The following is a 25,875-nucleotide window of genomic DNA, read 5'->3' on the forward strand; positions in this document are numbered from 1 at the left end:
TTCCTGATCCAGACCCCTAGAGAGGGTTCCTGGACCTGGGTCAAGTCCACAGAGTAAAGTAAGAGCAAGTTTATAGAGAAGTAAGGAACCAAAAGCATGGCTACTCCATAGGCAGAGCAGCCCTGAGAGTTGCTAGTTGGTTATTTTTGTGGTGATTTCTTGATTACGTGTGAAACAAAGTTTATTTGTGCTAAACAAGTGGATTATTCATGGGTTTTCTGGGAGAGGGGTGGGAATCTGCTGCTCCCCACTCTCAACCCACCTGATGGTTTCTCCCTTTTTTGAACTATATAGGATAAAATCTGGATGGTGCCCATGGTATTTGTAAAGTGATATGACGCTCGTGGGAGTGTCTTTTCGCAAGCTAATGCATTATATTTAGCATACAATGAGCCAGCTTCTTTACTGCATCCTGTTTTATCAGCAGGGTCTTTGTGACCTGCATTTTGTGTGGACTGCCTGTGGGAGTCGCTCTGGTTCGAATACCTGTGACCATGTTAGCTATTAGTTTTTCATATATGGCCTTTATGCTGTTGAGAAACTTCTCTTGTATTCCAACTTTTCAAAATCAGTTTTATTATGAAAAGGTGTTTACATTAGTTTGGATAATTTTTTTGACTCAATTGAGATAGCCTTATTTTCTTTATTGTATTTCTGATGATATTGTTACTGGAAAAGGTTCCTGATCCAGATCCTAAGAGAGGACTCTTCGGTCTCATGTAAGAAAGAATTCAGGGTGAGACCATAAAGTAAAGGCAAGTTTATTAAGAAAGTAGAGGAATAGGCTGGGCACAGTGGCTCACACCTGTAATCCTAGCACTCTGGGAGGCCGAGGCAGGCAGATCACCAGAGGTCAGGAGTTCAAGACCAGCCTGACCAACCTGGTGAAACCCCATCTCTAGTAAAATAGAAAAATTAGCCAGGCATGATGGCAGGTGCCTGTAATCCCAGCTACTTGGGAGGCTGAGACAGGAGATTGCTTGAAACCTGGGAGACGGTGGTTGCAGTGAGCTGAGATTGCACCACTGCACTCCAGCCTGGGGGGCTAAGTGAGACTCTGTCAGGAAGGGGTGGGGGAGGGGCAGGGGAAAAGAAAGTAGAGGAATAAGAAAATGGCTACTCCAAAGGCAGAGCAGCCCTGAGGGCTGCTGGTTACCCATTTATATGGTTATTTGTTGATTATATGCAAAACAAGGGTTGGGTTATTCATGCTTTCCGTTTTTATACCATATAGGGTAAATTTCCTGACATTGCCATGGCATTTGTAAACTGTCATGGCGCTGGTGAGACTGCAGCAGTGAGGATGACCAGAAGTCACTCTCATTGCCATATTGGTTTTGGTGGGGTTTAGCTGGCTTTCTTACTGCAACCTGTTTCATCAGCAAGGTCTTTATGATCTGTATCTTGTACCAACCTCTGTCTCGTCCTTTGACTTAGAATGCCTAACCCTCTGGGAATGCAGCCCAGTAGATCTCAGCCTTATTTTACCTAGCCCCTATTCAAGATGGAATTGGTCTGGTTCAGAGGCTTCTGACAATATATTAGGAATCAATTCATATGTTTAAACACCCTTACGTTCTTGATAAATCCAACACTTCATCATGGTACGTTGTACTTTTAATATGCTGCTGGATTTCTTGCTAGTATTTTATTGAGGATTTTTGCATGTATATTGTTGTCAATGAAAAGAATCAAACTCTATAGAATATTTGAAGAGATTTATTCTGAGCCAAATATGAGTGCCCATGGTCCGTGACACAGCCCTCAGGAGGTCCTGAGAACATGTGCCCAAGGTGGTCGGGGTGCAGCTTGGTTTTATACATTTTAGGGAGGCATTAGGCATCAATCAGATATATGTACAAAATACACTGGTTTGGTCCAGAAAGGCAGGACAACTCAAAAGTGGGTGATGGGGGCTTCCAGGGTAAAGGTAAATTTAAACATTTTCTGGTTGGCAATTGGTTTTATGCAAAGACCTGGGATCATAGAAAGCACATGTTCAGGTTAAGATAAAAGATTATGGAGACCAAGGTTCTTGTGAAGTCTTTTTATAGTGGCTGCCCTTAGAGACAATAAATGACAAATGTGTTTTATTCAGATCTTGAAAAGGTGCTAGATCTTCAGTTAATCTCTTTAGGATTGACAGGGCTTGGAAGAAAAACACTTGGCTATATTAATAGAGATTCTTAACAGATGCAGATTTTCTCCCACAAAGGAAAGCTTTGCAGAGCTGTTTCAAGATATGGCTAAGAAACATGTTTTGGGGTAAAATATTTTGATTTTCTTCCGTGTATCGTAATGTTATGCCAGAGTCAGACTGAAAAGTAAGTCACGATATATAGGGTTAAATAAAAGCCATCTGATGAGGATTTATGATTTGTAGGGAATGACTCCCCAGACCCTTTAGACAGGAATTTGGGCAACATAAAAAATCAGATCTTAGTCCTCATTGTTAAAAGGTATTGTGTTGGTCTCTACTTTCCCCTTCCCTCCTTCCCTTCCTTTCTCCTTCCCTTTTTCTTCCCTTTTGCTTCCCTTCTTGTTCCCTTCCCCTTCCCTCCCCCTTTCCCTTCCCTCCCCCTTCCCCTCCCTCTCTCCCTCCCTCCTTCCTTCCTTCCATCCTTCCTTCCTTTGAAAAAATATTTGTCTAGCTTTGTTAGGTGAATAGTATTGGTCTTATAAGTTAAGAAGTACAGGTTGAGTATCCTTTATTTGAAATGCTTGGGACTTAGAAGTGTTTTGGATTTTAGAATGTTTGCATATCTTGGTGATGAGAAACTAGTCTTAACAGGAAATTCATTTATTTTTCATCTATCTTCATGAAGGTAATTTTGTATATTTGTTTTGTGCGTGAAACAAAGATTGCGTTAAGACTGAGGGATGGAGTTTTTCACTTGTGTCGTGTCAGCCCTCAAGTTTCAGATTAGAGAACACCTCTAATTTTTGTTATTCGCGATGGTCAACCTGTACTGTCTTGTTTTAAAATAAATGATTTTGGAAAAGGGAAAAATTTGTTTTAATTTGAACATTTGATAGATTTCAACAGTTGAACACTCTGGTCCTGGTGAAACAGCTACATTGTCTGGTGTATACACCCTGGAGCTCATGGTCATACACCAGGAAGATATAAGACATGGACACACCCAAGGTGTTCAGGAGCGGAGGTTTAATAGACAGAAGAGGAGAGAAAGAGAAGCAGCTGTCTCTATAGAGAGAGGGGTCTCCGAGGGGAAAGGACCGGCTGGCAGCCGATGTGCTGGATTTTCTAGCCCAGTTTGAGGAGGCTGTGTCTGATTTACATAGGGTTCACAGATTGGTTTGATCAGCTGTGACATTTACATAGTGTGTGAGGAAGGTTGGTTGCCCCACCCTAATTTTTTTTTTTTTTTTTTTTTTGAGAAGGGGCGTTGCTCTGTCCTCCAGGCTGGAGTGCAGTGGCAGGATCTTGGCTCACTGCAACCTCCACCTCTCAGGTTCAAGCAATTCTGCCTCAGCCTCCTGAGTAACTGGGAATACAGGCGTGTGTCACCACACCGAGCTAATTTTGTATTTTTAGTAGAAACGGGGTTTCACCATGTTGGTCAGGCCATTATGGAACTCCTGACCTAGTGATCCTCCCACCTCCCAAAGTTGCTGGGATTACAGGGGTGAGCCACCACATCCAGAGGCCCCACCCTAAGGTTATTTTGCATATTGGGCTGTGCCAGTTGATCGGAGCCATCTTGTCTGCTCATTACTGTACACATGGCTGGCAGAGAAGGGACGATGGAGCTGCCATCTTGAACATGTCTAGTCCCTTGTTCCTGCCGGCCTTCACCTGTGCAAGCTTCCAGCTTGCTTGTCTATGTCTGCAACTCGACTTTACAGGCCGCCGTTTGTTGGTAAATGATTTGGGGCTGCTAGTCATGAAAATGAGCCTTATGGAGGACTCCCACACCCTTACTCTCTGCCTGAGTAATTTCTTCTTAACTCCTGTATCACTGGGGTTTTCTTCTTAATAGATGTGAGCTTGTGAAATGAGTTTGGTGTTTGTCCCTTTTTCTTGGAGTAGAACTTCTAAAATCTTTGGAATCTCCAAAGTGTTGTCTCTTTATATGCTAGTGTTGACTGGAAAGAGGAAGACATGATTACGAGAAACAGGACTAGCTGGATTTCCTAGGCTGACTAAGAATTCCTAAGTCTATCTGGGGAAGGTGACTGCGCCCACCTTTAAACATGGGGCTTGTAACTCAGCTCACACCTGACCAATCAGGTAATAAAGAGAACTCATTAAAATACCAATTAGGCTAAAAGCAGGAGGTAAAGAAATAGTCAAATCATCTATCGCCTGAGAGTACACTGGGGAGGGACAATGATCGGGATATAAACTCAGGCATTTGAATCGGCAGTGGCAAACCCCTTTGATATAGGAGCTCTGTTTTCACTCTGTTAAATAATCTTGCAACTGCACACCTTTCTGGTCTGTGTTTGTTCTGGCTCAAGCTGAGGTTTCCCTCGCCTTCCACCACTGCTGAATGCCGCCATTGCAGACCCACCATTGACTTCCACCCCTCCAGATCTGGCAGGGTATCCACTGCACTTCTGATCCAGGGAGGCGCCCATTGCCGCTCCCGATCAGGCTAGAGGCTTGCTATTGTTCCTGCCTGGCTAAGTGCCTGGGTTTGTCCTAATCGAGCTGAAAACTAGTGGCTGGGCTCCACAGTTCTCTTCTGTGACCCATGGCTTCTAATAGACTTATAACACTCACTGCATGGCCCAAGGTTCCATTCCTTAGAAACTGTGAAGCCAAGAACCCCAGGTGAGAGAATGGAAGGCTTGCTGCCATCTTTGGAGCAGCCTGCCACCATCTTGGCAGCTCTAAGAACAAAGACCCACCGTTAACAGAGAGTTGGGACGCTCAGCCCCACGGGGCAGTTTCTAGGAGGGAAGAGTGAGTGGCTGAAGGTCAAGTTGACCACCGGTGACCCGAATATTATTTAATCATGCCTATTTAATGACGTGTCCTTAGACAGACAAGAAGACAGGCTTCAGAGAGCTTCTAGATAGCTGAACATGTAGTTTCCTGGAGGGTGGTGTGCACATAAAAGCAGACATCAAGAAACTTTAATGCCAAATGTAAGGTAGTTTGTTTTGTTTTGAAAGGAGTTTCTGCATTTAAGTGTGTCAAGAATTTTCACGTATTAAAAATACTCCAACTGAACCTAAAAACTACACTTTATAAACATTATAACTTAGATGTTTATACTGGAACAGGAATTAAAAGAAATTAAAGAGTGTGTAAGCAAAAACTCAGTTGTACGTAAGAAAACCCGATTTCCCCTGAGGAAGAGAAAGAGCTGGAGTCCTTTAAAAAGTAACTGCCTGTTTTTCTGTGGCTAGTGAGCCTTATCTCTTCTCCTTTTCCAGGCATTGTGAAGACCCTGGTTCTCTAGCTGTGCAGCTGCAAGGTCACTAGACAGATAAACTTAAATCGCAAAACATGTTTTTCCTTGGAAAGTAAGAAATGATGTATTGCATGTCTCCGTTAATTGAAAAACTGCCTTTGTTTCTCACTTCTGTAATGCTTCCCCATGCACAGATCTCCCCCCACCCCAAGAAATGCTTAAAAGGTAACTTAACTCTTTGTTCATGGCTCAGTCCTTTGGATGTCAATCCGACTGGGCCAGAGCACCTAAGTAATAAATATCCTCCTGAACCCCATTGGTCTCTCTGATTCCTTACAAAATCCCGCAACAATACCTAAACGATTCCATGATTCATTAATATTGCACAAGAAATTTTATTCTAGAGTGATAATGGTTTCTTCATGTTAACTGGGTAAGAATGAGGTGTTTAAAAACAAAGGAAAATCAATTGATATGTCAGCATGAATCCTAAGTGTATGTTTGGTTTGGGGGAATGATCATCAGTGGAATTTTTGTCAGAAATATTTATTCTAAAAAATAAGTCTTTTGATTTAGAATTTTCTGTCTCTGAGGTATTTTGTATCTTCATAAAGACAAAGGCAGTATCTCAGTTTCTGTGTATCTATTTGAGGGAGTCTACTTCATACCCTTTTAGACTCAGCATTCTAGGAGGAAGAAATAAGAAAAACAAACATCATTTCAGACTTTTCTGTCATCCAAAAGTAATAAAACACAATTGTGGTCTTTTATATAGCACTGGCTGTAGATAAAAATTAGAGCTTCCAAGAACAGTCTAGTGCTCACCAGTATGCTTTTATATTTGGGTGTATATGTGCATAAAATAATGACATTTGGGCAAAGAAGCTTTGTCGTTACTTATTTTAAAGTTACAGTGCTTAAAAATGCCTTGTAATATTAAATAAGGAGCTTGGATATTTCTAGTCCTGCTTCCAAGTGTTAGCTATGGGTGAACTTGTTTCAGGCTATGAGGCTGGATTAGGGCGTCTTGTAGCTAATGATGTATTCTGCTCAGCCCAGTACTAGTGTCATGAGCAGACAGACTGACAATCAAAACTGATAGATTTTCTTCTGCACATACTTTTAACACAGTTTCTATCCCTTGTGCCAAGCCCCAGATTTTCTTCAGCTGTTCACACTCTCATTGGCCTGTTCCAACTCAATCTTCACATTACAGTGCACAAGGGCTTTGGATTCCTCAAGCACAACAGGATTGTAGGAGGCAAGCTCCTTAATTTGAACCATAACCTTCTGAGTGAAAGGTGCCGTCCAAAACGCCTGAGAGACCAGGCATTTGGTACACGCCTCCAAATACCAAAGGTGTTGGAAGCCACGCCTTTTCATTAGCCCAAACCACATCACAAAGAGGCAGTATGGATGTGACTAGTCCAATGGCTGGGCCATTGACTGATGAAATAATAGGCTTCTTACCCTAAATGAAAGTATTCACAAAGTTTTCGCTAGTGTCCACTCTTTTAATGCTTGCCCTTTTTCTATCATTTCTTAAATGCCGCACAAAGAACACAAAATCAAGGCCACAGCAAAGACACTGTCAGCTACGCTGAGTAGCATGAGCTTGCTGTCATTGGCAGCAGCCCTATTCAGAGCACCCTGAATTTCTTTCATTACTTCTGTATTTAGTGAGTTGTTCTCTGTTGATCTAGTTGATAGCAGGATCTGAGTGAAGCCATGTTTCTTCCTCCCCACAGTATCTCAGTATCTGTCGGCACTTTGTTAGCTTTGTGCTGAAACGCACCCTCTTGACAAAATGCTGGTTTCTTCTGTCATCAATAAGCTTTCTTTTTTCTTTTCTTTTTTTTTTTTTTTTTTTTGAGATGGGGTTTCTGGAGTTTCACTCTTGTTTCCCAGGATGGAGAGCAATGGTGCAATCTTGGCTCACCGCAATCTCTGCCTCACGGGTTCCAGCTATTCTCCTCCCTCAGCCTCCCAAGTAGTTGGGATTACAGGCATGTGACACCATGCCCAGCTAATTTTGTATTTTTAGTAGAGATAGAGTTTCTGCATGTTGGTCAGGGGGGTCTCGAACTCCCGACCTCAGGTGATCTACCTGCCTCAGTCTCCCAAAGTGCTGGGATTACAGCAGAGAGCCACCACACCCAGCCTGTCATCAACAACCTTTCTTTTCCCACCTCTCACTCTTGGTATGGATGTTTGCATGTTTGTTGCTCCATGGGCTATTAATGGATCGATTAATAGCAATGTACTTTCTTCCTTGGTAGCTGAGCCTGTGGCCCTAGCAGCAGTCACTGGGCCAGACATCTGAGGCATTAGTGGGTAGATCTGGGGTCTGTTCTCCATCCCGGCCTTTTCTTACCTGGGATCTGATAAAGCTCTGCCTGGCTTCTCTGCTGCCACCTTAAGCACCACTGTGTCCTGCTGATGTGGCTCAACAGGGTCCAGTTTTTCAGGTTCCTGAAAGCCACACACTGTGTTCCTGGTGTTACTGGGGCTCTGAGGTGCAAGCAAATTCAATTGATAGTTGAATTTACTAGCTCCATATTCTTTGGATTGGAGAGAGATGAAGCTGTGTTTCTCCCCAAAGTTCTGGCTGGCAGCAGACAACTGGCTGTTTTTGGACTTGTGGTCTTTGCTAATCGCTAGCATCTTAAAAGAGCTCTTAGAAAAGTTGGTTTCGGTAAGGCTGGAGATTTCTTTTCTGGCATTGTTTGAAGAAGTTCTACCTATTCTGGCCAGTATGTTGTCTTTCTGTTTTTCAGTGTGGGATGTGTTAAAATTGTGAATATATTGCCCACAGTTCATGAAGTGTGGCCCTGATTCCCTAGTGTCATCCTTGTTGTCATAGCCTTTCCACCAAACCAAATACTCCGTCTTCCCTTTCTTGTCTTGTCAACAATCGTTTCAACCTCAAACTCCTGGGAAACCATGGATGGATGGACAGGGTTGGGGCAGGTGCTGTGCCAGGTGGCCAACACTTTGTTTCAGTTGTGTCCCCACATAGCCACCACTTCTGCCTCCACTGCTCCACTGGGCGCTGGACACGTATGAGCCTCTCCTGCTTTTGTCGCCACTGGTGGGGAAGAAGTTGTGTGGAGAAACTGCCTTTGGCTCTCCACACTTACTCCCTGGTGGGCCAGCTCGGGCTTGGGGCCATGGTCCCATGATGCAGGGCTAGGCAGATGCCTCAGATAAGAGCAGCTGGATCCCCAGCTCCTGCTCTCGGGTGTCATGCAGAAAGCGTCCTACCTGCTTGTTACTATTCCCTTTTGTGGTTGCTGTGACGATTACATTTAAGAAAGTTATAACACTTTTAAAGTCACACTAGTTTACCTTCAGTAGCATACAAAAGCCCCACTCCTTAATAGCTCAGACCCCGTCATGTCAGTTATTAAGTTCACAGAATTACACCTTGATGCATTTTATGTCCAAAAACATAAGCTGGTGATAGTCTTTTAATATAATAGTGTTGTAAATCATGTAGAGAACAAATAGTGGAGTTGCACATTGTTAAAAGCTTTGATAGCTTTCATAACTGGCCATATATTTATCTTTACCTTAATCTTTATTCAAACAGCTGTATAGTGTCCTTTCATTTCACCCTGAAGTACTCCATAAAGCATTTCTCGAAGGGTAATCTAGTGGTGACAAACTTCCCCAGCTTTTATCTGGGAATGTCATAATTTCTCCCTCACATTGATGCAGCTTGTTTGGACATAAGATTTCTGTTTGACAGTTTATCCTTACAGCACTTGCAATATGTTAGCCCACTGCTTTCTGGCTTCTGAGGTGTCTGATAAGAAATGTGCTGATGATTGGGAGGCTGGGGCGGGTGGATCACAATGTCAGGAGTTCGAGGCCAGTCTGGCCAACATGGTGTAACCCTGGTCTCTACTAAGAATACAAAAATTGCCAGGCTTGGTGGCAGGCACCTGTAATCCCAGCTACTCGGGAGGCTGAGGCAGGAGAATCACTTGAAACCGGAAGGCGAAGGTTGCAGTGAGCCGAGATCGCACCACTGCACTCTAGCCTGGGAGAAAGAGCATAACTCCATCTCAAAAAAAGAAAAAAAAAAGAAATCCTCTGATTATCAATGCGGGTCTTTAGTTCATGACTAGTGACTTCTCTTGCTGCTTTCAAGATTCTCCTTGTCTTTGTTTTAGACAGTTTAATTAGCATGTATCTTTGTGTGTGTTTCTTTGAGTTTATCTTACTTGGAATTTCTTGAGCTTCTTGGTATTTATTTATTTCCTAAAATTTGTGACATTCTTGACAACTGTTTCGTTAGATACTCTGTTTCTTTCTCTCTTCTCTTTGAACTTCCAAAATGTGTAAGTTTGTCTGCTTGATGGTGTCCCACAGGTTCCTGGGCTGTGTTCACTTTTCTTTATTATTTTTTCTTTCTCTTACTGACTTGATAATTTTAACTGCCTTTTCTTTAGGTGTGCTTTTTCCCCCCTTCTATCTGCTCAAATCTGAATAGAAAAATGAGAAAGGAAAATGCTCTGGCCCTTTTAATCCCTGGAAAGTTGCTTCAGCAGGAGGAGGAAGCTCCTGCAAAATGGTTGGGGAATGTAACAATGACTGCTCACCTTTGTCGGGACCATCTTAATCAGAAGCGGCAATCAGTGCACAAGTCCTCCTGAGATTTGGAGGACAGGGTTCTTTCTGTCCATCCTGGCTCTTGCAGGCTGCTCCAGAAGTGTTTGCAAGGCAGTATATCACAGTGGTAGTTGATGGAGCGTAGGTGGCTGCTGTTGAGCCAAGCTATGAAATTGATCAAATTTAATTGTAGTTTACTATCCAAGTCTTCTTTTGAAAGCTGTAAACCTTCAGATAGACTGTAGGGTTCCAAAATAATTGTATCACACAATTCTGCCAACTGCACCTATTGTCTAGTTGGAGAGACAGATTCATGGTGCTCTGTAGTTCATTGCTGCCCTCTTCCCAGAACCCTGTATCCTCTTCCTTCTAACCTCTGTGTCTTTACACCTAAAGTGAGACTTGCATAAATTTCATATAGGTGAATCAATTTTTTAAAAATGCATTTTGCCAGTCTGTGCCTTTTCACACAGAGCGTACATTTAAAGTTATTACAAGCAAGTAATGGTTTACTCCGACATTTACCTACTTATTTTCTGCATGTTCTCTATATTATTTGATCCTCATTATATACTTGATCCTCACTATATATTTGATCCTCACTATATATTTGATCCTCACTATATTATTACTTGATGCTCATTTTAAAAATTTGTTTTTTTAAAAAAAATGTGCTTATTCCCTTTTCTGTATATTTTATGTTTTTTATTAATTATATTTGGGACTTCAGTTAATATTCTAAACTTAAAATAGCCTACTTTTAGTAATACTAACTTGTTTGAATAATATGAAGTTTAGTTTCAACAGTATATAAATATGCTGCTTTTGTACTTTTCCATCCTTCCTAATCTGTGTTATTGTCTCAGATTACTATCTGTACACAGTGTCCATTAAAATGGATTTATAATTGTTTTATGTAATAGCTGCCTACCAGAAGTACAATAGTAATAGTTACTTTTCCCAGTTGTTGTAATAGTAATAGCAGCTTTCTTTACAATGTTAATTCTTCCTGTGGCTTAAAATTACTGTCCAATGTCCTTTCATTTTAACTTGATGGCTTCCTTCTAGCAATCCTTGTAGAGCAGGGGTAGTAACGCATTCCGTTAGCTTTTCTGTATCTAGGCATTTTTGCTTGAAGTATTTTTGCTTGAAGTATCATTTTTCCAGATTCAGATTTCGTGTTTGATAGCTTTTTTCTATTAACATTTTGTTATCGCTTTCTGGCTTCTGTATTTTCCATGCTTTCTGAGCTGTTTGTTGTTAATCAGTACCCCCTTCTACATAACAAATGGCTTCCATTCTGAGGTGTCTGTTGTCAGTCAAGACTCCCTTCTGCATGACAAATTGCTTCTCCCTTTCTGTTTTTACAGTTGTCTTGGTTCTTGACTGACTATAATTTTCTTGGTGTGGCTGGCTGTTTTTGACTATGTTCTTGTTGGAGATTTTTACCCTTCTTGAGTTTGGACATTCAGATATTTCATCAAGTTTGGGAATTTTCAGCGATTTATGTCTTCAGATATTCTTTCTCCCTCTTCTCCTTCTGCGCTTATGGGACACCCATATTGCATGCATTGGTCTGCTTCATGGCATTCTGTGTACTTGTTAGGTTTTTCCCACTTTTTCAAATTCCTCTTTTTTTCTGTTCTCACACTGGGTTATTTCAATTTTCATTTCTTCAGACTTAATCTTCACCTGCTGTTATATACTCCTTTAATGAACTGTTCATTTGCATCATTGTGCTTTTTTATCTCTAGATATTCCATATTTTCTTCTATAATTTGTCTCATTGATACTCTCGTGTTCTTTTATCATTTGTCTGTTGTTTTTTTTCTTTAGGCTTAACTCCTTTTTTTTTTTTTTTTGAGACGGAGTCTCTCTCTGTCACCCAGGCTGGAGTGCAAGGGCGCGGTCTCTGCTCACTGCAAGCTATTCCTCCCGTGTTCAAGCGATTCTCCTGCCTCAGCCTCTTGAGTAGCTGGGATTACAGGCATACACCACCATGCCTTGCTAATTTTTGTATTTTTTGTAGAGACGGGGTTTCACCGTGTTACCCAGGATGGTCTCGATCTCCTGACCTCGTGATCCACCTGCCTCGGCCTACCAAACTGCTGGGATTATAGGCATGAGCCACCATGCCCAGCCAAAACTTTGGTTTTTTAATAGTCTTTGTGTATAAAGTTCAGGACATTTTCAGTTTCTGTTTTTCACTTCACATTGGTCATATTTTCCTGTTTGTTTTTGTGTGTTTTGTTGTTTTTTTGTAGAAAACTATATTTGAAATGTTACAGTGTGTTAACTCTGGAAGTCTTCATTTCTCCAAGGTGTCCTCTTAGTTATTGAAGGCTTAGCTTGCATTGCACCAGTGTTTTAACTGAGTGTAATATAAAAACTATCAGTTTTTACAACTGGATCTGTATTAACACACCCCTTTAATACTTAGGGAGACTGTTTACAATTCTGCCTCAGCCTTCAGTTTTTTCTCACATTGAAGCTATAGTTAAGCCTGAGGGCTAACACTTAGAGTTTTACATGTTTTTTGAGAATGTTTCCTGTCATGAGCATGTGCATGATTTTCTAAATTCTTTAGTATATTTAACTGCTTTCAAATATTCTGATTTCTCCAAAAGAAAGATCTCTCCAGCTTTTGCCCTCTTTTTCAGGTTGTCTGTTTTATGGGTTAATCATATACTTTGCTCCCAGCAACTTAAATATTTGTGACTAATGCCTGGCATTTTCAACCATGAGTGAGTTCTGAGTTAGGCAAAACAGAGCTTTGTGTGTTTCACCAATTCTTTATGTAACTCCTAGACAGACTAGAAATAAAACACAATAAATTAGCACCTAAGGTCTTCTTTACTCCTTCTAGAATCAGGGGTCAGGGCCTCACATTGAGAATGTGGATTGCATTTTCAAAGGCTTCAGCTGTGCCTGGGAGGTGGTATGGTAACACCACAAGACTTTCCTACCATTTTAAAAATTATCTCTCTTGGCTCAGTGTTTGCTTGGTTGATATAAATTGTTGATTTCCAGGGTCCTGTCAGTTTTGGGTTGATGTGCTATTTCTTTGGAGGGTTTGAAAGTGTCTGTCCTGTAGCTTTGCTTTCAATGTAATTTATGAAGCACTGATTGTTTTCTGATCTCAGAGTTCATTTTTATTTAGGAGATTTACACTTTTGTGCCTTAAAAATTTTCCTTAAAATAATTAAGTAGTATATTAACCTCCTAATTTAGGTTCCTAGATGTTAGGTTTTTGTTTTAGTGGATATGGTATGAAACTTTTTCTTTGCTTTGTTTTTAAGTAAGATTATCAATTCCATATAAAATGCATGAGGCAGGATTTGTTTGTTATAAAGTACAGTTTGGTTTTATATAGGACAGTCACAAAATACTTCGTTGCCAGGGTGACTTTCAAGTAAATGTCTAAATGAACAAACAAGGAAATAATCATGTAAGTATGCAGCAGGATCAACAAGTATGAAGATCCCTGGCATAAGCCTACTTAGCTTGTTAGAAAAATAGCAAGGTCGGTGTGGCTGAGGCAGGATGAAAAAGGAGAACAATTATAGATGAAGAGCTCGTAGAGATAACGGAAAGTCCATGTGATAGCTTTATATAGGTCATGTTTTATGTAGGTCAATAGATATTACTTTAGATTTTACTCTTAAGCCTGGTTCATAACTGGAAGTGGGATTGGTAAGGTTGTTACTGGCATCTAGTGGTGAGAGGCTGGAAGTCTGCTAAATATCCTTAAATCTAGAGTCTCAGACACCTTTAGGAATTTAACACAGTTGGACTGTCTCTCCAGAAAATTGTGAAGAAAAGGCATACATGTGGAATTCTTTGATACTATAGTTTGAAGATTTCTGAGCCCAAGCTGTGGGTTTCATAAATAGGAGGGACTTTTATAAGCCCTTGAAAAGTTCAGTTGATTAAAGTTTGAGTGGGGTGGAGGGGAGAGAGAGGGGAGAGAGAAGAGAAGACAGAAGAGAGAGAGAAAAAGAGATTCTGGGTTTGTCTTCCAAAATTAATGACTCAGTAAGCATGGAATGGAATCTGAGGATCTGTATGTCTTCGAGGTTCTCAAATGATGTTAATGCTGTTGGTCTGATAATCACATTTGAGAATCATTGATACAATCAGACATATCTTTAGCCATGTTGCATTTCCATGAGTTGCTTGCTCCAATGCACAGTTCATTGAAAGTGATTCTGGGGAGGCTAAAAAAGATATACAGAAGCTTAATGCATAGCACCTTTGTATAGTATCTAGAGGGTGTTTCCACGCATTTCCAAGAGAGGTTGTTAAAAATATGTCCTGCAAAATAAGAGGCTTATATTTTATTGATTGATGCTTACCTTTGACATGATCCACCCCAACCCCTGATTCACAGTAAATATCAGAAGATCTAAGAAATCATACATTAACAAACTTGAACAATAAATAGTAAGTAGTAATATTCCTAGCCTACTAGGTAACAATTTGAGGATTAGCTCCCTGACAAGTATTTTAAACTCATTCATTCTGTGTTGCTAGCCAAATGCTAAAATGGGGGTTACCTTGTATTTTACTATTGATGTATATACCTCCTATTAAAGATAGATCAGTGTTGGAATTATTTTGTTGTTGTTCATAAGATACATTATGTTTTTATTTCAGAACTGTTCGTCAGTTGGCACAGGAGCAGTTCTTTTTAATGTGCACCAGATGTTGCATGGGACACAGGCCTCTGCTTTTCTTCATTACTTTACTCTTTACCATACTGGGGGTGAGAAGTTTTCAAATGAACTTATCAATATAATGCATTCTTAACATGAGAGACATTCAGAAAGTTACTACGATAGCTTTTATTGTATTTGAACAGGCATAATTAATAAATGCAGTATTATAATTTTTTACTATTTGTAGATTGGCTTTTTGTTTTTTTACAGTTCTTGGGAAAAATACACTACGTCTTGGAAAAATATATAGTAGGTCTATAGATGTACTATATATTTATTTTATATATATAGTACGTCTGTAGGAAAAATATAGTACGTCTTTGTCATTGATATGAAATATTGCCAATTTTAATTTTTCTGGGTTTAAAAAAATTATATGGACTCTGAGTGTAGACTTGTGAATTCATGTTGTTTTAATTTAATATTTCAGAGCACAGCAAGAGAGAAGGGTAAATATTCAGGCGATTATTTCACACTTTTACGGCACCTTCTCCATTATGCTTACTATGGCAATATTAACATACCCAATGCTGAAGTTCTTCTTGTCAGTGAAATTGATTGGCTCAAAAGGATTAGGGTAAGTTGAATAGTATTTAGTTTATTATGTCATGACCAAATCAGCTGTCTTATTAAAAGGAGGCTTGTAGTCTTTTATTTAGTCTCTATTTTTATTTGACAACTTAGGAGAATAAATTCTCAAAATGCCTCTGAGAGTAAATACAAACAAAATGTGTACTTTTCACTAGTGAATTGGTAACTTAGATTCATAGAAACAAACATAGCTAGTTTTGTTCAATGTGTTTTACTTTTCTTGGAACTTGGAGTGCTGATAATTCTGTTTCTTTCACTTTGGTGCTTCTTGGCCTTTTTTGGGGAAATTATCACATTTGAAGACTTTTTAAAAAATCGAATTTGAGAGATTCATATTTACATTGAACCATCTGATATCTTACTTCACAAAGTTCTATGAGAGTATATTTCTAAAGTGTATGGCTTTGGGCTTCAGGTTAGCTGCTTCTAGTAGATTATAAAGCTTACTTACGGAGCACGGTTTTTGAACCCTGGTATTGACGTTGTGTACCCAGATAATTCCTTTTGGGGAGGAGCTTTGCTGTGCATTGTAGGATGTTGAGCAGCATTTCGGGCCTCTTCCACTCAGTGCTGTGGTAACCTCCTTTCCTTGTGGTTGTAAATCCCAAATATGTTTGTGTAAGCAAAATTGCTTACATTTACTGTTCTAGAGAGTTCTCAAAAAGAAATAGGAAACCACTTGAACAGTTTGGGGAAGTTGTATAGAAGATCTCATTTCCTTCCAGCTCTCTGTTCTCCTAACTCCTTGTCCTTTTCTATCTCCATGTTGTGAGTTGGGCCTATAATATTTTTCCTTCTGCAGGATAATGTTAAAAACACAGGTGAAACAGGTGTCAAAGAGCCAATACTGGAAGGCCACCTTGGGGTAACAAAAGAGTTATTGGCCTTTCAAACTTCTGAGAAAAAGTGTCACTTTGGTTGTGAAAAAGGAGGTGCTAATCTCGTTAAAGTAAGTACTTTTTTTTTTTTCTTTTTTTGAGATGGAGTCTTGTTCTGTGGCCCAGACTGGAGTGCAGTGGTGCCATCTCAGCTCACCGCAGCCTCCACCTCCCGGGTTCAAGTGATTCTCCTGCCTCCGCCACCCAAATAGCTGGGATTACAGGCGTGTGTCACCACACCTGGCTAATTTTTCTATTTTTGGTAGAGACCTGGCTAATTTTTGTATTTTTGGTAGAGAGCTGGTTTCACCATGTTGGCCAGGCTGGTGTTGACCTCCTGACCTCAAGTGATCCATTCACCTCCGCCTCCTAAAGTGGGTGAGCCGCCGCACCCAGCCTCTTTAAGGTAAGTTCTGAATTTTGTTACTGAACTTCTTATCGTGACCTCATAAATGTTAGCAAATCTGTCTGATTGACCTCTGTATAATGTCTTTGAGACATAATCTTGATATTTTTTCTTTTTTCTTGTCCCACTTCTCTTTTAAAAAGGATCTCTGAAGAGGTTACAGTAACTTTAAAACGTGTGCCTCACTGTAAGAGATTTTGTAAAGTAATTACAAATCAGAGTTACGATAAAGTGGTATGAAAAGTCAGTAAGCAGCATTGAGGTGATTTTCATGTTGAATAAATCTCAATTTTTCTTGACTAGATTTCTAAATGAGAGAAATTTCCGTCTTGCAAAACTTCATTTTTTATACACTATTTCTTGGTGAGCTTCTTTATATGTCATGCAATTCAAGAAAAAGAATATAACTTTGATGCATTCTGTTCCTGTTTGAAATGAATTTGTTTCTGTTTATATCTGATTAAAGAAATAAATTTATTTAGAATGTCACTTTTCTTTGGTATAAAATTGTTTAAATCACTTCAAAAAATCTAATCTGGAAAACTTATTACATTTATTAATTGTACTCGGGTTTTTTTCTGGGGTTTTGTTTTGAGATATAATGAGATATTTAATTGTGTCAGATAATTACTAAAGTATTCCCTTTGAAGAAACATATTGTTCCTAACCTATATTTTCTACTGATAACATGTAATGTCTTTTTCTAACTTACTAGGAATTAATTGATGATTTCATCTTTCCTGCATCCAAAGTTTACCTGCAGTATGTAAGAAGTGGAGAACTACCAGCTGAGCAGGCTATTCCAGTCTGTAGTTCACCCGTTACCATCAATGCCGGTTTTGAGCTACTTGTAGCATTAGCTATTGGCTGTGTGAGGAATCTCAAACAGATAGTAGACTGTTTGACTGAAATGTATTACATGGGCACAGCAATTACTAGTGAGTATTTTAAATTATAAAGCTGTTTTTTTCATTAATAATACTTCACTGCAAAATTTTATTTGGTGTTTTAGAAAAAATTAACTTGTGATGGATTTTTTTTGATCCAGTGAGTTTAACATTTTTTAGCTGTCAGTTATGTAATTAAAACCACTTTAGTCAGAGAACATTAATTCAGAAAAATTTTTAGCTGTGTCTTTTAAATGCTCCTTTATAGTTTGTTTAGATGAGTTTTATTTAATCATATGTGAAATAAAACCAAAACTTCAGAGTAACAGGAAGGCAAATTTAATGCCATAAAAAGTTTATATTTAAAATGTATGTATTGAAAAGATTTTCATAATCCTAACACTGAAGTTGCTTAATGTTATTTTAGTTGAATTCTAAGGAAGGTATGGTTTTAAAGATCACAATGTGAGAAGAGAATATTTGAGTGTATTTTACTCAGTTCTAAATGCCTACATCAGTCCCACAAAGTGCGTACCTATGTTCAGATCTTACATAGAACTGAAACTCAGAGTGGGAGGTGGTATAAGTAAAATAACAGATAATAATATAAAATTTAGTTCATTTCAAAGAAAAACCCAAGGCTTAAAAATATAATTAATAACAGCATTCATTATAAATCTTTAATAAATATGAATTTATCTTTGCTTATGTCTTTCTCTGGGTGAGGACGTTTTCAATCACATTGTAGGAGTTTCTAGCTAAACTCCCTGCTTAGAAGGTCAGATTTTTTTTGTCCCTTTGAATCTGCATAGAGAGAAGAGTTTCTTCTTTTGAGACGAAGTCTCACTCTTGTTCCCCAGCCTGGAATGCGATGGTGCCATCTCAGCTCACTGCAACCTCCGCCTCCTGGGTTCAAGCAGTTCTCTTGCCTCAGCCACCCAAGTAGCTGGGATTACAGGCAACTGTCACCACACCTGGCTAATTTTTGTATTTTTAGAGAGACAGGGTTTCACCATGTTGGCCAGGCTGGTCTAGAACTCCTGACCTCAGGTGATCCACCCATCTTGGCCTCCCAAAGCGCTGAGATTACATGTGTGAGTAACTACTGAGATTACATGTGTGAGTCACTCTTTTTAAAAAAGTTTCTTTTTTAAAAACGCTTCTTTTGTTAATTTATTTAGCTAATGTATTTATGTGGTAAGTGTAGTTTCAAAAGAGTTTATTTTTTAGAAACACTTGTTTATTTTACTAAAGTTTATACCTGGTAAATATGTATTTTCAAATACAAAAGAGGATACATGTTAACAGTTATTAACTTCCTACAGGTTTTATGTTTCCAGTCCAGAGATTATCTCTGTCTATGCATTTATATGTATGTATAGCTATTCGTTTTGTACAAATGAGAATGTACAAAATACAATATTGTTAATTTTGTTTTGTACTTTGTGACACACCTGTCAGCACATGAAGGTCTGTATAATTCTGTTTTTTAGCTACATAACTTGCAGTTCAATGTGCTCCAGTTTATGTAATTCATCTCTGATGGTGATTGATGTTTAAGTTGTTTTGGTTTTATGCAAGGAAGAAAGGGATTTATAGTTCTCACAGTGATTTGAAATACACCATCCCATTGACTTTATCTCACAATAAAACTGGATATTGGCAAAGCAATTATCACTATTTACTAAGGAAGGAAACAGATATTTACGTGAAGGTTATACTTTTTTAAGAATCAGAACCACGACTTAACAAAGTCAAGTTTGTAATGTATACATACTTTCATTATAAATAAGACAAAGTGGTCCTATATGCAATTAAAAGTGAGAAAACCATAGTATTTTGTTTATATAGAGTTCTGACCACAGTGAATTCAATACACTTAGGTACAGAAGTTTATTTTTTTTTGTCGTTTTTGTTTTTGAGAGGGAGTCTTGGTCTTGTTGCCAGGCTGGAATGCAGTGGCACGATATCGGCTCACTGCAACCTCCACCTCCCGAGTTCAAGCAGTTCTCCTGCCTCAGCCTTCCTAGTAGCAGGGACTACAGGTGCATGCCACCACACCCAGCTAATTTTTGTATTTTTAGTACAGACATGGTTTCACCATGTTGGCCAGGCTGGTCTCAAACTGCTGACCCCGTGATCTGCCCGCCTTGGCCTCCCAAAGTGCTGCAATTACAGTCGTGAGCCACCATGCCCAGCTAGAAGTTTTTAATTAGTAAAATAATAATGGTTAACACTAAGCCTGTGTTTAACACATGGAAATTTAATGCTATACCATCTTGTTTTTTTGAGACAGAGTCTGTGTCTGTCGCCCAGGCTGGAGTCACTGCAACCTTTGTCTCATGGGTTCAAGCGATTCTCCTGACTTAGCCTCCCAAGTAGCTGGAATGACAGGCACATGCCACCATGTTCAGCTAACTTTTGTATTTTCACTAGTGACAGGGTTTCACCATTTTGGTCAGGCTGGTCTTGAACTCCTGAACTCAGGTGATCTGCCTGCCTTGGCTTCCCAAACTGCTGGGATGACAGGCATGAGGCACGGCACTGGCCAATATTACATCATCTTATATGACTCTTAAAACTGTTACAGAAGCAGTATCATTAAAAACATCAACTTAACAAGGTCTGTGGTTAAAATCTGTATGGTGGCTTATGTTGTTGGTGTCAAAATTTAAAGTACTGTTTCAAAGTGGCTGTGGTGGTGAAGGAGGTGTTGCTATTATTAATTTGTTAGCCTGAAAATGGTGAACAGAATCACTGTTTTCATAGTATAAGCATCTTTTCTCTTTTCAACTCAGCTTGTGAAACACTTACTGAGTGGGAATATCTGCCCCCTGTTGGACCCCGCCCACCAAAAGGATTTGTGGGACTCAAAAATGCTGGTGCTACGTGTTACATGAACTCTGTGATCCAGCAGCTATACATGATTCCTTCTATCAGGAACAGTATTCTTGCAATTGAAGGCACAGGTAGTGATTTAGACGATGATATGTTCGGGGATGAGAAGCAGGACAGTGAGGTAAATTTTAATACTGTTTTCTTTGAAGAGTCTGATAGCAGATGCTGTTGTTCTCCCTCAGATTACTATACTTTCATGGGATGTTATGGGGACTACATTTTGATGATACACACAGAATCTCTGAGATACTATGTCTGGCATACTTGTAGTACTCACTATCTAATAGACTCAAAACTCCAGTTGATAATTAAACACGGTTTTTTTGTTTGTCTCCAAAGCACAGTTAATATAATCGCATTTTGTGTGACATGGTAAATGTAATTTGGTATTTGAAAAATGATGAATCTATTTATTTTTAATAATTACATTTTCATTGCCTTGTTTTTTAAAATCTGTTGTTTCATTTCTTTCACTTTTTATATTGTCTGTGTTTCATAAGCTGTACTTATTTTTAGGATTCTCTATTTTTCTCAAATTAGAGCTCTTTCTGCTAAGGAAACAAATTTGTTTCTCAGCTAATGCTTCACGGACCTGTTAACAATATTAGTTAACAGTTGCAATCAGGCTGCCTATGAAAAATCCAGTTGAAAATAAAGCAGTAAAAAAGTTAGGTTTTAGTTGCAGATCACATATTTAAGATGCAGGTCTTAAATACATGTATATGGAAAATTTGAAGTTTTCGTCATATTTTGGCTGGGCATGGTGGCTCATGCCTATAATCCCAGCACTTTGGGAGGTCAAGGCGGGCAGATCACCTGAGGTGGGGAGTTTGAGACCACCCTGACCAACATAGCAAAACCCTGATTTTACTAAAAACACAAAAATTAGCCAGGCGTGGTGGCACATGCCTGTAATCCCAGCTGCTCAGGAGGCTGAGGCCAGAGAATCACTTGAACTCAGGAGGCAGAAGTTGCAGTGAGCTGAGATCGTGCCACTGTACTGCAGCCTGGGTGACAGAGTGAGACTCCATCTAAAAAGAAAAAAAAAGTTTCGGTCATGTTTATACTTAGACTGTTTATCTTTTACTTTTTTGCATATATGTTGATAGGAACTAAATGCAGAAACAAAAATTGTAACTGCAGGAAATGGTTCTCCAATTTCTACGTATCTTCCCTTCAGTGGTCAGAAATAGTTTGAGTTTCAGATTGTAGTGTATCATTTATGGAGATTACAAACACTTGCTGCCGCCTTTCAAGATCTAATAAATCACACCATCCAGCATTCCTATCTGGGTAACTATACTTACAGTAGAATCTCCATGTGGGTTGTTGACCAATACCAGGTTAAGAGCCACTACTGAAAGGAAATTGGAAATTAAGTCCTACTTTTATAGCCCATGTTACCCATAGGGTGTTGAATTTAAAACAGATAGGGATGGCAAATCATACTGACAAGAAGTAAGTGAGGCCAACAGAACATAAACTTTCAGATTAGGTCACCCACCTTTGTGCTTGGTTGCTTGTGCTTTATGTTGTCTCAGCACTGTACTATGGCATGCATGTGTCTGCCTACTTTTTCTATGCAATGAGCTTCTCCAGGGCAGGAACTGGGTATTTATTTCTGTATCACAAATACCAGATACAGAGCAAAGCATATAGAAACATGTTAGATATTTGTAAAGTAGCTGTATTTTGCTCTGTAGCTGCAATGAAATTATGACCTATGGAGCTTCTGTATATGCTCCCGTACCTTCCACAACTACTCTTAATAACTGTATTTATTGTTAATAATTGTGATAACATTATGTAAATTACTTCATGAATCTGGAAAATGCATTATGCTCACAAGAAAATACTGAGTCCTAGGAAGACCAAGTAACTTATTCCCCTGAAGTTACTTATGGCAGAGCACCCATTTGTCTTTACTGCTGTATACTTGACCAAACTTTACTGTATTACACTACCTCTAATGTATTTTTTTAACTTCTTTTATGATAACTTATCTGTGAAATCTTTTATCATAACCCATCTGTGAAATGAGCACTAATATTAAAAATTAAGTGCTTTGGAAGTAAGAAATATAAAAAAGTGCATAGTATTTCATTTACTAACTTCTGGTATTTGTTTCAGCTTCTTTCGTTATACTGTTAAAGTTAGATTAGCTCATCAATAATGTCTTTTGGTCTCTAGAGTAATGTTGATCCCCGAGATGATGTATTTGGATATCCTCATCAATTTGAAGACAAGCCAGCATTAAGTAAGACAGAAGATAGGAAAGAGTATAATATTGGTGTCCTAAGACACCTTCAGGTCATCTTTGGTCATTTAGCTGCTTCCCAACTGCAATATTATGTACCCAGAGGATTTTGGAAACAGTTCAGGTAAATTATGGGTGGGTGATCATTTAAGTTTCATAAAAACCTCAATACAGTAAACTTCTAAAATGTAGCTTAGAATACATAATTAGTTTTATATTTAATATTTAAACTGTACTAATATTCTAATTATCCTTCTTGGTCATAGTTTTGTTTTATTATCCCAATAGAATGTTTTATTATCCCAATAGAGAGAAGTAAAATTTGTCACAGTAAAGAAAGGCACTGTGTTCTTTAATCTCTTAAGATGTAATTTACTTCTTCATTTTGGAAGACATCAATTATATAAAAGCAGCCAGGCATGGTGGCTCACGCCTGTAATCCCAGCCCTTTTGGAGGTCAAGGCTGGTGGATCACCTGAGGTCAGGAGTTCAAGACCAGCCTGACCAACATGGAGAAACCCCATCTCTACCAAAACTACAAAATTTGCCGGGTGTGGTGGCGCATGCCTGTAATCTCAGCTACTCAGAAGGCTGAGGCAGGAGAATCGCTTGAACCCAGGAGGTAGAGGTTGCAGTGAGCCAAGATTGTGCCATTGCACTCCAGCCTGAGCAACAAGAGGAAACTCAATCTTAATAAAAAATGATATAAAAGCGAAATACTAAAACAGTCATCCCCTTGCTTAAACAGCTCTCTGCTGAAGCAAATGTCAAATATATTGTTTTATCTATATAGATTTTTTTATATATCCCTAACATTTGTCTTTAAGAAGATGATCATGGTACATTATCACATATAATAAAAATTACTTTATAATCTTGGGAAACATGGCAAAACCTTGTCTCTACAAAAAAATGCAAAAATTAAGCATGGTAATATGAACCTGTAGTCTCAGCTCCTTTAGTGAGTGGAATATCATTTCATTCACTAACTTTTGTTCTTAGTTTCTTCTTTCATTATAAGTTAGATTAGTGCATTAATGATATCTTTTGGTCTCTGGAGCAGTGTTGATCCCTGAGGCGATGTATCATAATCACCTTGAAGACCAGCATTACTCATAAAGAAATGAACATTTTCACCACTAGAAAGGAAGTCCCCCTTCCTAGTCTGGCAACAAAAAATATATGTGTATTATTATATATCATTATATACTGTATATATTATATATAATTATAACTTTATATTTATATATATATAGGTATATTTTTCTTTACAAATTTGTAAAGTGATGATTCCCTAATATCCTCCAAAAGTGACCAATAAAATTTGGCCTCTTTTTAGGTTTGGAAAACCTCAATTAGGCCAGCTGCAGTGGCTCACACTAGTAGCCCCATCACTTTGGGAGGCCAAGGCAAACAGATCACTTGAGCCCATGAGTTCAAGACCACCCTGGGCAACATGGCAATACCCCGTCTCTACTAAAAATGCAAAAACTTAGCTGGGCGTGGTGGCCTGTGCCAGTAGTCCCAGCTACCTGGGATGCTGAGGCAGGAGGATCACCTCAACCATAATGGAGCCACTGGCCTCCAGCCTCAGCAACAGAGTGAGACCCTATCTCAAAAAAAACAAAGAAAGAGCTCAGTTACATCTTGAACTTGTCTTTTTTGTTTGTTTGTTTCACCTATTTTATCAAGGCCTACTTTGTGTTATACATGGTACTAAACACTGTAGCACAACTTTTTACTATATACTGTAAGACATGCTCTTCCTAATGTGTAGAAAAATACTGCTGCCCCTCATAAGAATTTAGAGTTCTTTCAACAAGGTACTTCCTTGATAGCTCAGAGATAGGAAAGGAAAGAGCTCTTCTGATTTCTGAGCTGCTTTTTCTGTTGCACTTATGGCAGCCACCCTTATATGTATTAGCATATCACTTTGATTCCTTTTGAAAGTCACAAACTTAAAGTACACTGACTCCCCATTATATCTCTCAGTATAAATTTCTGTATTCTGTAGCTGAGCTGTAAGCCTAGATTATAAGTACGATATGCATATATAATTCTTCTTTTCCTCTTTCAGTTATGTAACTTCACACGTGCCTTGCTCCCCTTTTTACCTGTTTCAACTATTTTTTTCTTTCCCTATCGTATGCTTTCTTTACCTCGACTTTTTTCTGCAATCTAGTCAACAATTCTGTTCCTGTTCTTCCAATTTACTATAACACTTTTAGATTTGTCTTCAAATCTTTCACTTAATAATATATGTGTGATAACTGAATACACAGTTACATAATTATATACATTATAGAGGAATTTCATACACACATATATAGATATATATCGTTTTGCTTCTTTATAATCTGTATTTAAATGTATTAAGCTATAATGTGTTTGTACTTAAATATATATGTTTTTGTCCTCTCAGTGATTCTCTCCAAATAAGTGTGGAGCTCACAATTTGTCCTAAAACATTTGTGTTACACAAACTCTAGACACATATGTTCCTATTACATTTTTTTTCTTTTGTGGTAAAGTTCTCATAAAATTCAACATTTTAACCATTTAATAGTGTACAATTCAGTGCTTTTTGGTACATTCAGAATTTTTGTGAAAATATCACTACCATTTGGTTCCAGGACATTTTCCTCACCAAAAAAAGAGGTTCCCTGCTCATTAAAGAATCATTCAGCCCACTTTTCTCTTCTTCCTACCCTGACAACAAAAAATTACTTTTCTCTCTATATAGGTTTGCATATTTTTTATATTTCTTGTAATTTAATCACAGAATATATGGCCTTTCTGTCTAGCTTCTTATGTTAAATATGGTGTGTTTAAGGTATCTCCATTTTGTAACATGTATCGGCACTTTGTTCATTTTATGGCTGAATTATATTTCATTGTATGACTAGACCATGTTTTGTTTATTTATCCATTGATTAACTTTGGATGGTTTCCGTCTTTGAGCTATTGTGAATAGTGCCTCTGTGAAAATTCATGAACAAGTTTGTGTATGGATGCATGTTTCATTTCTTTTTGGAGTAGACCTAGAAATGCGGTTACTGGGTCATGTGGTAATTCTATGTCTAATTTTTTGTGGAGCCACCAAATTGGTTTCCAAAGCCCCTGTAGAATTTTACATTTTCTTTTTTTTTTTCCTTGAGAAGTAGTCTCACTCTGTTACCCAGGCTGGAGTACAGTGGCGCAATCTCAGTTCACAGCAGCCTTTACATCCCGGGTTCAAA

The 25,875-nt window shown here is 38.7% G+C and overlaps 1 protein-coding gene across 1 annotated transcript in view; it reads left to right on the forward strand.

The window, feature by feature from the left end:
• Positions 1–25,875, forward strand: part of LOC129395521 (probable ubiquitin carboxyl-terminal hydrolase FAF-Y) — a 177,214-nt gene that overhangs the window by 111,970 nt on the left and 39,369 nt on the right. Inside the window, 6 exon segments of the mRNA XM_055106945.3 lie at positions 14,658–14,766; positions 15,150–15,296; positions 16,113–16,259; positions 17,310–17,532; positions 20,280–20,500; positions 22,570–22,760. Coding sequence (XP_054962920.3) covers positions 14,658–14,766; positions 15,150–15,296; positions 16,113–16,259; positions 17,310–17,532; positions 20,280–20,500; positions 22,570–22,760 — 1,038 coding nt within the window.

Source organism: Pan paniscus, chromosome Y (assembly GCF_029289425.2).
Source record: "Pan paniscus chromosome Y, NHGRI_mPanPan1-v2.0_pri, whole genome shotgun sequence".
Taxonomy (NCBI): Eukaryota; Metazoa; Chordata; class Mammalia; order Primates; family Hominidae; genus Pan; species Pan paniscus.